The following is a 15,431-nucleotide window of genomic DNA, read 5'->3' as shown; positions in this document are numbered from 1 at the left end:
AAAATTTATCAGAACTATTTGTATTGTGTCTAAGATGGTTGGTATTGAAAATGAGATATATCGGTCCACGTTTAGTAATAGTCCCATATAACGGTACCTCCAGGTATTCGGTATTTTCATAATTTTTGCCACAATTCTTCTTAATGGGTTCTAGCTCCGTTGCCGTAACATAGTATGTATAGGTTCACGTTTTTGTATAGCCCCATATACCGGTACCTCCCGACATTCGATATTTTGATGATTTTTGCCACATTTTCTTACGCATATATATAAAAATTGGTACTTGTGGGTCACAATGGGTTCTAATGTTTCCTTTACCCTAAGTTGAAGGGTTTTAAATGTTCGGCCCGGCCGAACTTAATGTTTTTTTTACTTGTTTAAAGTTAAATGGCAAATATCTGGCTACTAGAGGGATTCAAGGTAGCAATACAATTGAACCCAGATAATTCTCCGTAATAATCGTAGCCTCGATTAAATTGTTGTGTATTTTTTTGACTATTAGCCTAATACCATTGCAAAATCGTAGTGGGTTTATGTTTCTCAATAAAATCTGAACAGGTTTCAATATAATTATATAAATATTTTTATACCCAATTCCGTCAAACATTCCAAACTTTATTGAAATTTAACATTTATAGCAAGCTTGGCGCATCAAATGCAAGAAATCGGCAAATTTACTTGTGTACCAAATCTTGCATATAAAATCTAAATTTTTGGGAGGTACCTCCGATTCTGATGCTATATCTCCAGTTCCAAGTGGAAATTCAAAAATGTATATAGCCTATGTTACTTTCAGGCGATGTTGCAATATATATGGAAATTTTCAGGGAAATCTATTCAGCGGTTTTCGAGTCCATAAATTACAAACAAACAATCAAAACTACAAACATTTTCCTCTTTCATAGATATAAGAAGATTATTGCCACAATATTGAGTTTAATTTTTGTAAATATTTTTTTGAGTACAGTTTTTGTTATTATTGTAGCAATGAAAATATGTGTACCTTGTAAGTGTGTTTCTTCATTCCTCCATTTCTTTTGCCTGTCAGGGCGAAAGGTTTTCCAGAAAACACAATTACATAGGCAAAATCCCATTATTGTTGTTTTTATAAAAACAACGTTTGTTTATGAGTGGAGAACGATGGTAATGTTTACCATTTCGAAAACCAAAAAATGCGATTATATCAAATCGAAACAAAACAAAAGTGAAATAAGCCTCTGTTTCTTTCAAAATATCTCATTTATTAGCATAACAATGTGTTCCACAGCACAGCATTAAATATTCAATTCAAAACAGAATTCCATTTTGATAATATTGAATGAAATTAAAATCAATTGCTACTGGACATGTTTACACGCAGTCGAACACAAAAGATAACCTGTTTCGTTCAAATTGATATTAATGTTAGTGACACATTGTGACATTAGAATTGGATACTGATTAATAGAAATTCGATGCCTTCGGAGATTTCTTTTTGAGATGTCTAAAGTGAGTTTTAAAATATATTTAACAAATGAATCACATTGCTGAAATGGGAATAGTAATTTTATTCCTTTCGAAAATGTGAATATCATCCGTACAGTAAAAGAAACCAACATTTTAACATTTAAACATTTTGGGTAGACGGGTTATCCTTTAGTTTGTGAGCCGTTGGCATATTCGCCTCTTTGATTTCTCTTAAAAAGAAAACGAATACCCATGTCTTATCAATACCTGCCGACACTTACGTCTTTTTATACCCTTCAACACTATGTGTTGGGGGTATTATTAGTTTGATTGGGCCAAAAATTATGTAACACCTCGAAATATTAGTTTCCTACATAGAAAAATATATATATGGATCTTCCTTTCTCGCCGAGCTGAGTCGATCTAGCTATGTATATCCGTCCGTTTGTAATCACTCTACAGGTCGCAATTATGGCCCGATCTTCACCAAATTTAGAATGTAGGAGTGGTTATGGTCAGAATAGAAACCTATTGCTTTTGGAGATAATCGCATAATATTTCGGGGTTGAAACGGACCCAAATTTTCCTGATTTTGCTGTTGCTCTGCAGGTCGCAATTATAGACCAATCGACGTGGAAGTTAACATGGGGCTAGAGCTTACGGCTGGGCAAAATTCTTGCAATTTTGATGGTCATCAGGTAATATTTAGTGGGTGAAATAGACCATAACATTTGTGTTAATTAAAAGTCAAATTTTCTATTAAACGGGGCATATTTTTTAATCCCGGCGAAATCACAAATAGACGAACAGGTCAATTCTGACCGTTACGTAGATGCCGATAGTAAATATATCGGATATATACAGCGTAATATGTAGGCAAAGGAAGGGGAAGGGGGTAGCTAGAATGCTTATAACTTAAGAATGCCCTCTTGGCATAAACAAATAAAATCTAAAAAAATCGCATAAAAAGATGCCAAAAATGATGTTAAAACAGATTTTGTAGTATTTTGTGACATTTTTTTTATTTTTTCATATTTTTCATCTCATGCGATTTTTTCAATTTGACTTCATATTGAAGTGTATATTTTGTAATATTTTTTTATCTTACAACATGTTGGGGTTATTGTATACAGTCTGCAATTATCGTCCAAACCTCACGAAAATTTTCACAAGGGTAGGGCTAGGCTCAGAAGGGCTACGCCTATTTTCAAAGATGTCCGCAATATTTTTAGGGGTTGAAATGGACCAAGAACTGAAAATTTTCCTGATCACACAATTGAAGCCAATCGACACGCCTGTTAAGGACAGGGAAGAATTCTAGCATTTTGGATGACCATTGGATTATATTTAGCTGTAAAATGGAACACAAGAACTAACAGCACGACGGAGTTCGTAAATATTGGGCAAACGTACCTGGTAAAAATGCTAAGGGTAATTAATATCTGGGCTGTACTCTATGACATAATTTCAAAAGCGAAATCTTCCAAAATGGATTTGGACATAACGGGGCTTTTTACATATTGTAGTGTTGTAGGGTATCACATGGTCGTCCTCGCACGACTATAGCCTTTGCTTACTTGTTTCATATGTTTATGATTTTATTTGTTTGGTGCTTTTTCGAGCTGAGCTCATTGATCTAAAATTTGCAATTAAAAGAAAGTCAAAGAGTTATAATCACACACACTCACGAATATGCAACGCGTTTCGCTGTTTAATTTCACGAAATATTTTCCATTGAATTTTTTCGTTGTCATTAGACAGGAAATACAATGCGTATGTCTTATCGAAAATAAATAAGTTATTTGCATTTAAGTTGAAACGTAATTCTCGACCTTTGTTTATTTATCTGACAACAGGTTTGACATTGTAGATGGTCATGTACCCGCCTGCAATTTGACCTTCACTGCATCGCATGAACCAAGTTGGCTCCAATGCAAATAAAATATTGATTTTTTCTTAATTAATTGTACCAAACTGAATGAGTGATTAGAATATTCGGCTATAAGTAAACAGGTTGAAGTCATAAAATGGCTTAATTTGTGCAAGTGGGTACACCGCAATTACTCATTAAAATAAAGGCATAAATTGGAAATATTTTATGGGTCATGTCGAGTAACAAAAATGTGTAATACATTCCGCATAATTTTAAATGGCGTATTTTTAGCGACAAAAACTTGTATTGAAAAAAAAAATAAAAATTTGCAGCGTTAGCTAACCCCAGGATACTTAAAATGTTTAAAATGGCGTATGGTTAGAAAATGGGTTTATCCTTCGGATTTATTAATTTCCTAGAAATGCCAAAGGTGCAGGAAAATGAAATATTGTGAAGATGAGTGGCATTTCTATTGCTATCAGAGAATTTGAGGTAGCAACATACCTCTCCGTAATAATCATATCCTCAATTGAATTGTTTTGTAGTAAGTAAGTTTTACTCTTAGACTAAGACCATTGCAAAGGCGTTGTGGATCAATGTTTCTTAATAAAGTCATATCCCAATCTGAACCGATTTCAACATAATTTGGCAAATTTATTTCTGTTTCAAATTCCGTTAGGAATTTGTAGACTGTATCTGTAATCGTTCACTAGTAAAGTACATATAAAATCTAAATTTTTATAGCCTATGTTACTTTAAGGCGATGTTGTAGTATACTTTGAGGGAAAAATATACCCTCGATAGTACGGCGGAGGGTATAAAAATTATCAATTGGCTCAATATTTATATATTTGTTTTTATTCCCTCCAACATACATAGTATGGAGTATGGTATATTAAGTTCGTCATTCCGTTTGTAACTCATCGAAATAATCATTTTAGACCCAACAAAGCCCTGTCCGTCCGTCTGTACGTCTGTTATAATCACGCTACAGTCTAAACGAATTAAGATAGGAAGCTAACATTTTGCACAGATCTCTCTTTTGTCTGCAGGCAGGTCAAGCCCCCCAATTAACGGTACCCCCGATATTCGCTATTTTGATGATGTTAACCACATTTTTCAATGGAATTGTCTGAAATTCAACACAAGAAGTCCCTTGTGAGTATTTTATCCCCTGAGAAAGAATTGTCTATATAGGTCAACGATATCGTATGTCCCCCATATAACGGTACCCCCCGACATTCGGTATTTTGATGATTTCAGCCACATTTTTTAATGGAATTGTCTTAACGTTCACACGAGGAGTTCATTGTCAGTACTTTATCCCTTGGAAGAGAATTATCTATATAGGTCTACCACATCGTATAGCCCCCATATAACGGTACCCCCCTATTTTGATGAGTTTAGCCACATTTTTCAACGGATTTGTCTGAAATCCAAACATAGATTTGTCTATATACAATATCGTATATCCCCCATATGTAGGCACCTTCCGATGTTAGGTATTTTAAAGATTTTAACTGAATTTTTAATGGTTTTTTTTTGAAAATTTTCTAATTAGTTCCAAATGGTGGAGGGTATTCAAAGTTCGACCCGGCCGAACTTACTGCTTTTTTTATCAAATTTCAACAGAATCAGTTTGAAATTGAAGCTGAAATTCCGAAAATCAAAAGGTACCACTATAAACTAAACGTGAATCTATATATAACATTTTTCAATACCAAACATTGGTATAATATTAATGACTGTTTGAAATTCTAATTTTTTATATCCTCTTTTGTTGATGTGCTCTAGTACAATGTCCCTGGAAGAACTATTTTGAACTTAGCAGTAAATAAGATATAATATACTGTGGAGGGTATATTAACATTGTCATTCCGTTTGTAACTCCTCGAAATACTCATGTCAGACCCATCAGCGTAAAATTCTAAGTCGATTTAGCGCTATCCGCCTGCCTGTTTGTTGTAATCACGGCATCTTTTGCACGAATTAAGGTAGAAGGCTAAACTTTTGCACACATGTTTATTTTTCCAGTAGGCAGGTTAAGCTCGTAAATGGGCCATGTTGGTCCACGTTTTCATATAGCCGCCATATAACGGTACCTCCCGATATTTGGTGATTTTAGCGACATTATTCACCGGAATTGTTTCAAATTTGGTATTTGAAGTTCGAAATGGATACTACAGCCTAAGACAGAAAATTATCTGTCTCGTCTCGTCTTCGTATAGCCCAATATAACGGTACCACCCTATATTCGGTATTTTGATGATTTTAGCTACATTATTAACCGGAATTGTTTCAAATTTAGTATTTGAAGTTCGTAATAGATACTACAGCCTATGACAGAAAATTGTCTGTGCAGGTACACGTTTTCGTATCGCCCCTATATAACGGTGCCTCCCGATATTCGGTATTTTGATGATTTTAGCGTCATTATTCACCGAAATTGTTTCAAATTAGTTATTTAGAGTTCGTAATGGGAACTATAATCTGTGATAGAAAATTGTCTATGCAGGTCCATTTCTTCGTATAGGCCGTATAGGCCTCCCTATATTCGGTATTTTGACGACTTAAGTTACAATAGCCAAAAAAAATAGTTTGAAGTGCCGTATTTGAAGTTCGTGACGGATGCTACAGCCTGTAAATGAAAATTGTCTATGCTGGTTCTGGTCTTCGCACAGCTTCGATATAACGGTACCTCCCTACATACGATATTTTGATGATTTTAGCTACATTATTCACTGTTTATTTCAAGTTTCGAATTTGAATATGGTAATCACTTATGACAAACAATGCCTATGTAGGTCCACGTCGTATAGACCCCAATATAACGGCTATATTGGGTATTTTTAAAATTTTAACAGAATTTTTTAAGGATTTTATTTTTTTTGAAAATTTCCAAATTCGTTCCAAATGGTGGAGGGCATTCAAAGTTCGGCCCGGTCGAACTTACTGCTTTTAACTTGTTACATTTATCACTTTTGTAGGAGTTAGCTTTAATTTTGTTTTTAATTAAAGCACAACATAAAACTGACAATTTTGTAGCACAGTTTCAGGCATAAATTTAAAGACTACAATTAAAAAGCTTGAATTTTAACAGTGTTGAGCATAACTTTATTACTGGTTTATCACATTATACTTTTATAACCCACACCACACTATGGTACAGGGAATTATGACTTTGGGTATTTGTTTGTGACATCCATAGTTACTATTGATGGTCTTCAAAGAATCACTTTCTTAATCGGTTTACACATGACCCCGCGTCTCTCCACATATATTCTTGAAAATTAAACTGATTTTGTATGAACTTAAAGTGTAATGTCTTAATAAGAGAGTCAAAGTTATAAAGAAGATCGTCTTTCAAATCGTTTATATGACTAGACTTGAACTGCAAAATCGAGCAATTTTTGAATAGATGAAAAAAAATATTTATATATAACCCTATAGATTTATTTATAGATATAAAGCGTATAAATAAAGTGCATGAGGACTGCGGGAAAATGGAAAATTTCCAAATTGTGAAACAATTCTTGGAGGTATTTTTTTTTATAGTTTACCCACAAATAGTAATATCTCCTGTATTTGTAAAGTTGGAGTTAAATTGAAAACCATTACATTATCTTCGATTGAAACGTCGCAGTAATTTACATATAAATTCAAACATTTGGACAAACTTACAATTGTTGGAATGTTCTTACACATTGGTGTTATAAAACTTCATATTTTTGGAAAGTATTTCAACTACAGACAACTTTCGAATCCTGGAACCTTGAAGGATTAAGGGCTACGCAGAGTTTCATGCGAGTTGATTGTATTTTTGTCAAACAAATTGCCCATATGTGTTTACTTCTCCTTAATTTCGAAAGAAAATTTAACCATTAAGAAACATATCTTCGATATGTAAAAAAATTGCTAAATTAACAAAAAAAATTGTTTGATAAAAATCCGTTTAAATTATTAAAATATCGAATATCGGGTGGTAGAGTTATATGGGGCCTATACGAAAACGTGGACCTGAATAGCCAACCATCCACCGGAAAAAGAAGAGGAGCCTATTGCAGTTTAGAGATAATTCCGTTGGAAAATATGTAGATCAATATACCAAATTTGAAAAAATACCGTTGAACAATAATCAAAATACAGAAAATGGGAAAGTACTGCTTTATGTGGGCTATACGAGAGGTGACCCAATAATGTTTCATCATAGGAGGTAAAAGTCATTACGAAATCAAAATACAAAGTTTGAGTATGTGGAGTTACAGTTATATCGTGGCTAGACTCCAAAAAATACCTTAAATCGGCCGGTACAGTTAAATGGGGGCTATGCCAAAACTTGGACCCGTGTGAGCCATTTTTTATATCACATTCGTACAATTCATCTGAGTAAAATTTTATCTACCCACTTCATAATCCCATCTGAAATGCTCATTTCGAGGAGCTACAAATGGAATGCCAAACTTAATATAAACAAGTAGGCAAAGGCTATAGTCGTGCGGGGCCGACCATGTGATACCCTACAACACTAAAATATATTGGAAGCCCCCTTATGTACAAATCTATTTTGGAAGATTTCTCTTTTGAAATTATGTCATAGAACACTGCCAACATTTTACCCTTAGCTTTTTGACCAGGGACATATTCCCAATATTTGCGCACTCCGTCGTGCTGTTAGTTGTTGTGGTCAATTTACAGCTAAATATAATCTAATTGTCATCTAAAATGCTAGGACTTTTCCCTGTCCTTAACTCTCTTCTCAGGCGTGTCGATTGGCTTCAATTGTGTGATCAGGAATACTTTTCTGTTTTTGGTTCATTTGGTATTTTTTCACACAAAAGTAGTGGTCCATTCTACCCGCTGTCCTAAACTCTAACTTCATGCGGGATTTAGTGTCCTTTGGTTTCTATTTCGGCTGCAAAAACAGGAACATTTTTCCTTGTTGGTTCATTTCAACCCCTAAATATATTGCGGACATCTGTGAAAACAATAGGCTTAGCCCTTCTGAGCCTAACTCTACCTTCGTGAAAAATTTCGTGGGGATCGAACGATAATTGCAATCTGTATATAAATAATAACCCCAACCTGTGTTATAAAGTGAAAAAATATTACAAAATATACCCTTCAATATTATAAGTCAAATTGAAAAAATCGCATGCGATAAAAAAAATGAAAAAATAAAAAAATGTCACAAATACTAAAAAATCTATATGAACATCATCATTATCATCTTTTTATGCGGTTTTTTTAGATTTTATACTAAAAGGGCAATCTAAATTGACAAAATTGGTAAAAATCGCTCCAGCCATTCTGGAGATATAAGCATTCTAACGAACATCCCCTTCCTTTGTATATATACATTGTATATATTTCGCTATATATAACCGATATTTTTACTATCGGCATCTTCGTAACGGTCAGAATTGACCTGTTCCTCTATTTGTGATTTCGCCGGCATTAAAAATATTCGCGGTTTAATGGAAAATTTGACTTTTATTTATCACAAATGCTATGGTCTATTTCAACCACTAAATATTACCCGATGACCATCAAAATTGGAAGGCTTCTGCCCAGCCCAAAGCTCCAGCCCCATGCTAACTTTCGCTTCGATTGGTCTATGATTGTGACCTGTAGAGCAACTGCAAAACCACGAAATTTTTCAGTTTTTGGTCCATTTCAACCCCTAAATATTATGCGTTCATCTCCAAAAGAAATAGGGTTCTATTCTGACCTTAACCCCACCTACATTCTAAATTTGAAGATCGGGCCATAATTGCGACCTGTAGAGTGATTACAAATTAACATGGACAGACGGACAGACGGACGGACATACATAGCTAGATCGACTCAGCTCGGCGAGCTAGGAAGATCCATATATACTTTCTTATGTGGGAAACCAATATTACGAGGTGTTACATAATTTTTGGCCCAATCAAACTTATAATACCCTAACACATAGTGTTGTAGGGTATAAATGGTGGAGGAACGTAGTTACAAAATGTTCAAATAGAGTAATTTTTTCGACTCAGTTCCGTTGCGACTCAGCAAATTTGTCGGAAAAATTTACTTCTCTAAAGGCAATGGCAATCGGCATGAGAGAACACAGCCATGCAATATTTCCCTCAATTTTGGTTGAAATCGAGTCAGATTTAAATATAACTTCTCTATCTTCTTTCTTATTTCTAATTTAAACCACACTATAGAAGTAATACTCTTGACTTGACATACATTTCTTTTCAACAATTGCCAACCCGAATGTATATTTGCTTTGGATATATATACGTTTTCAGAACAATTTCTTACTAATTTCAATTAAAAGATTGACTCAATATACTTTCATGAAAACATTTGTACAAGTCAAAGTCCAAGATGAATTATTACGATTTGAATTTATTTCCTTTGAATTTATATCATGAATTAAAAAAAAAAAAACAAGTAAGCAAAGGCTATGGTCGCGCGGGGACGACCATGTAATACCCTACAACACTACAATATGTTAGAAGCCCCCTTTTAACCGGGGACTTTTGCCCAATATTTATATGCACTCCGCCGTGCTGTTAGTTGCTGCGGTCCATTTTATAGCTAAATATAGTCCAATGGCCATCCAATATGCTAGACTTCTTCCCAGTCCTTAACTCTCTTCTTAAGCGTGTCGATTGCCTTCAATTGTGTGATCAGGAAATTGTTTCTGTTTTTGGTTCTTTTGAACCCCTAAATATTTTGCGATCATCTCCAAAGCAAGATGCCCCTCTGTATTTCCAAATTCAAGTTCATCTATACGATTTGCTTGTCTACGATATTTGGCTACTAATCAGCATAAAAAAGCCAGAAGTTCGCCTTTTGTGTATTTCGGATATCGCCTGTAAGTAATGTTGGTATTTTTTCACACAAAAGTAGTGGTCCATTCTACCCGCTGTCGTGAACTCTAACCTCATGCGAGATTTCGGATACTCTGGTTTCTATTTGTGACGTTTATAACGGCTGCAAAATCAGGAACATTTTTAGTTGTTGGTCCATTTCAAGCCCTAAATATATTGCCCTTTTGAGCCCAACCCAACCCTTATAAACATTTTCGTGAGTATCGGCCAATAATTGCAATCTGTATATAATAACCCCAACCTGTGTAGTAAGGTGAAAAAATATTACAAAATATACACTTCAATATTATAAGTCAAATTGAAAAAATCGCATTCGATAAAAAATATGAAAAAATAAAAAAAAAATCACAAAATATTGCAATATCTATATAAGCGAATTGGATTATATTCTTTTATGCCAAGAGGGCATTCTAAATTGACAAAATTGGTTAAAATCGCTCCAGCCATTCTTGAGATATAAGCATTCTAGCTAACATCCCCATCCTTTGTATATATTTCGCTATATGTATTCGATATATTTAGTATCGGCATCTGCGTAACGGTCAGAATTGACTTTTTCGTCTCTTTGTGATTTCACAGGGATTAAAAAGGTTAGCGATTTAATGAAAAATTTGACTTTTATTTAACACAAATGTTACGGTCTATTTCACCCACTAAATATTACCCGATGACCATCAAAATGAAAGGTTTCTCCATTTCAACCCCTAAATATTATTCGATCACCTCTAAAAGGTGACCCAAACCCCACCACCATTTTCAATTTCGTGAGAATCAGGCCAAAAATGCGACCTGTAGCGTGATTAAAAATTAACATGGACAGCCGGATATACATAGCTAGATCGACTCAGCTCGGCGAGATAGGAGGATCCATATATACTTTCCTATGTGGGAAACCAATATTTCGAGGTGTTACATAATATTTTGCCCAATCAAACTTATATTACCAGCAACTCATAGTGTTGTAGGGTATAAAAATATAAATATAATTGGTGTTTACTTAAGTATTCTAGTTTTTCGGCAAACAGAAACGGTCTCTATCTTTACTTTGAGAGCAATTTCTCATAATACATTCAAATGAAACTTTTAACGTCTGACCATCGTTTAAACCCAAACATCTTGTCATATTATGGTGAGTTCTGCTAACACCTAAATTTACAACATACTTTCAGGCGATTCATGTATTTTATCGTGGTGAAAAAATTAAATAAATTTACAAATAATATTAGTTGTCATACAACTCAATGTAGAACTGTACTTTAAAGAGAAAAGTTAAAAAAATTTAATAAATAAAATCAAAGGGAAAGAAACAGAGATATTAATTTTTTTTAAATTGTGATAAAAAAAACAGTGCCATGTTGTATCCATGGTTTTTGTAACCTACCTACGATTTACCCACTGCAAATTATTTCAAACATCCAGGAATCCCTGATAATTATATTTAGTAATATATAAATTAGTTCAATAAAGTTTCTGTAGATCTGAACCCATTTAGATTTGAATGAAGATTCTCCTACGAAACACGCCCATGTCTATTATATGACAAAAGCAAACGTTGAAACTAATTGCTCCTCTTTTCGTATAATCCTCCTAGATCTGGAACCAATATTTTTCAAAAACATGCGATCTCTAAAAACCATCAGTATTTTACGAAGCAGATGTTCATATCACATCAAATACCAAATTTGATTTTTTTCGAAAAGAATAGCATTTGCATGGCATATGCGCTATGTCGTGTCAATGGATATTCACAACAATGTTTAAAAATTTAGATTCTCTATATGATTTCCCTTATCTCTGATATTTGGCTATTTTTGTCAATCCGTCCACCTGGTATTGAGTAATAAGCGGCCTAACTAACATCCCCATCTTTGATATATGAGATTGTATATATTTTGCTATGTTTGCGATATTTCTCATATCAAGATTAATATAATGGTCAGAACTGATCTTTTCGTGTAACTGTCATTTCGCTGGAATTAAAAATATTCAAGGTTCAATGTTAAAAGTTAAGTTATAATTCACCCGGTAACCCCTATATATTTTGCGATCATCTCCTAAAAACAAATCTGACCCAAACCCCACCTCCATTTCGTGAGTATCGGGCCATGATAGCAACTTGTAGCGTGATTAAAATTTGGACAGCCAGATGGACGGACATACATAGCTTTATCGGCTCAGCTCAAAGAGAAAGATCAATATATACAGAGTGAGATTAAAAAATTGTAACCAACTTCAAACTGCTGTCATTTCTAAGTCACTCGTCCGACAGCTGTTAAAATTATTCCAGTGACAGCTCATTATATTCTTTACAAGCGTACAAAAGCATTTTGGTGAGAATTTTCCAGAAAAAAAGTTATTCGTGATGGAATTCAAGCGTGATAGTGTGATTTCTTTATATTTGACTGGAAAACCACAAGTGGCTATCTTTAGAGCACTCCAGCATTTAAATGTGAATAAATCTTTTGTGTCTCGTACCATTGCTCGTTACCGTGATACTGGTAGCGTAGCCCGACGTCAAGGAAGTGGTCGGAAGAAAACAGCAACATCAGTAGACATGGTTCGAAAAGTAAAGAAGCGACTTGATCCAAACCCGCGTAGCAGTGGCCGAAAAAATGGCTCGTGAGCTGAACATATCGCAATATTCCATTCGGCAAATATTGAAAAATTAGGTCGGGGTAAAGCCATTGAAATTCCAAAAAGTGCAAGAACATACTCCACAACTGAAAGAAAATAGACTCAAAAGAGCTAAGGAGTTGATTCGCATTCGAGAAAACATTCGTTGCCCAGCAGTTTGTAAATAAACAAAATAGTCGTGTTTACTTGCCAAAGAGGTCAGCTGAAAATCTGCACCTTCGGTTGGCCACCAGAACTCAAGCGCCGGCCATGGTGATGGTGTGGGCCGCCATAACAGCCGATGGTCGCTCTCCGCTTGTATTAATCGACCGTTGCATCAGAATAAATGCCGAATATTATCGCGAAAATATTGTGGAGGGTGTATTAAAGCCTTGGGCACGCAAACATTTTGGCCGCAGACCTTGGACATTCCAATAGGACTCAGGACCATCGCACTCGCCACCCAAGAGTTGTTAAAAAATTAGGTTCTGCGCTTCATTTCCAGCGCACAATGGCCACCAAAATGTCCGGATACCAATCCGTTGGACTATTGTGTCTGGAGTATTTTGGAAAGCAAGGTTGGCACAAAAAATACCAAAGTGTCGATCACCGCAAGCAAGCGCTTCGCCGGGAATGGGTCAAAATACCGCAAAGCAACATTCTGGCATCGTGTGACGGTTTCATTGGCCGTTTGAAGGCCATAATTCGTGCCAAGGGTGACCAATTCGGAACAAATCTAAACTTATTCTAAAATTTGAGGCTATTTCCTACATTTTTTGCTTTCATTCAATAAAATAAAAAAAAATGTAAAAATTATGGTGTTTGATTTGCTGCAGTTTTTTTTATCTATTTCTATGTGGTACATAATTTTCGGGCTAATCGCAATGAAAAAAACGTAGTATATAAACAATTTTAGTACTAGGATGATATTGTTTATTATTTGTTTGCCCATGTGTCTTAATTATGAGAAATAACTTTAAAAATTGTCAAGAGTTTTTGGAATATATATTTAATGGATTTTGGTAATTTCAACATTGGCAGCTGGTTGGGAATTGGCATGTTGAACAGCTTCAAATCCATCAACTGAAAGTAAAATAAAAATTAATATATATTATTTAATATTAAAATTATTAAAAAACAAGTATTTTTTTACTTACAAGTATAGACTGGACGATAACCAGCTTCATCGGCAACATAACGAACTCCCACCCGAAGACCTTCTGGAGTAATGTAGGCAAATGAACCTTCAATTTTCTGGGCTGGTTCCTCGGCGCCAATATTTACACTGGTACCGCGAGCTTCAGCATGAATGCCATTTTCGGTGTCGAATTGATAGGCAAAGTTGCCATCAACGGCGGGTTCCACTTTCTGTTCAACAATGCGTGACTCCCTAGCAACCACATCGGCCCGGTAGGGTTTCAACAAATTGTCATAGTAACGGCGTTGATTGTAAAAATCACGGTTTTTGTAATATCGACCATCATAGTACTGGCCATGATAATACTGTCCGTGGTTATCGAGGAGACGGGCTGAGACTATAATACACACAGCAGCAAAGCTCAAGAAAGCGACAAAGAATCTCTGCAAATACAATACATTTAAGAATTTTGTTTTCTTTATCTGTTATTAGTGGCAAAATACCATTATCGATTTTGGTGATAACCTTCCTTTGTATCTGTCGGGATGAGTGTTATCTGAAAACTGTAACACTTTTCAAAGCCACTTAACAATTTATAGTCAATCTCTCAAAAAATGCCATCCCGAAAATAATCCTCAAATATGCTGCTAGCTTCCATGACCGACAAAATACCTCGTATAAATAAACCATAAAAAAATGTTGTATCCAAAAAAAATGACTCAGAAAATGTTGCTTTTGAAATTCTTATTATTATTTTTGTATTAATGAATATTTCGAATTCATCCATTCATTTTTTGGCAAATCTAATTTCCGTTCCATGTTTCTATGAATTTTAATCGCTGCGGCTGACAAACACTCTTTATATGTTCCTGTTCTTATTGTGTGTCGGCAGAATTTTATTGCCATTGAGATTAGAACGTTTTGACTCAAAAGCATTTCAAATACAAAGACAATGATGAAAAGATGTTAACACAGTTTTTGCATTCTTATTAACATCGAAGTTTCTGTGTCATAAAAGTGAATAAATAGCCATCTTTTGGAGTAAAAGGGCGGAGCCGTCTATATAATACTCTACACTACTCATAACAAATTTAAGTTTATGTTGGAGAAGTGTATAGAAAAAATCATACCTAAATTTGAAATCCAATGGGGCATACCGGGTGAGATAAAAAAAAACTGCAACAAAGTCAAACGCCATAATTTTTACATTTTTTTAATTTTGTTGAATGAAAACAAAAAATGTCGGAAAAGCTTCAAATTTTAGAATAAGTTTAGATTTGTTCGAATTGGTCACCTTTGGCACGAATTATGGCCTTCAAACGGCCAATGAAACCGTCACACGATGCCCGAATGTTGCTCTGCGGTATTTTGACCCATTCCCGGAAGCGCTTGCTTGCGGTGATCGGCACTTTGGAATTTTTTAGTGCCAACCTTGCTTTCCAAAATACTCCAGACCCCATAGTCCAACAGATTGGTATCCGGAGAT

At 34.9% G+C, this 15,431-nt stretch overlaps 1 protein-coding gene across 1 annotated transcript; it reads right to left on the bottom strand.

Annotated features, from left to right (window-relative positions):
* Window positions 1-13,756: 13,756 nt before the first annotated feature.
* LOC131801733 (endocuticle structural glycoprotein SgAbd-1-like) lies at window positions 13,757-14,495 on the bottom strand. The gene is made up of 3 exons (XM_059120675.1): window positions 14,449-14,495; window positions 13,965-14,388; window positions 13,757-13,890 (listed from the first exon to the last, which is right to left on the bottom strand). The coding sequence occupies exons 1-3, from the start codon at window positions 14,449-14,451 to the stop codon at window positions 13,817-13,819; spliced, it is 501 nt and encodes a 166-aa protein (XP_058976658.1). The 5' UTR covers window positions 14,452-14,495; the 3' UTR covers window positions 13,757-13,816.
* Window positions 14,496-15,431: the final 936 nt, after the last annotated feature.

The sequence above is a fragment of the Musca domestica genome, unplaced genomic scaffold (genome assembly GCF_030504385.1).
Source record: "Musca domestica strain aabys unplaced genomic scaffold, Musca_domestica.polishedcontigs.V.1.1 17, whole genome shotgun sequence".
Lineage (NCBI taxonomy): Eukaryota > Metazoa > Arthropoda > Insecta > Diptera > Muscidae > Musca > Musca domestica.
Note: the sequence above shows the minus strand (reverse complement) of the source record. Positions and strands in the feature narration are given on the sequence as shown.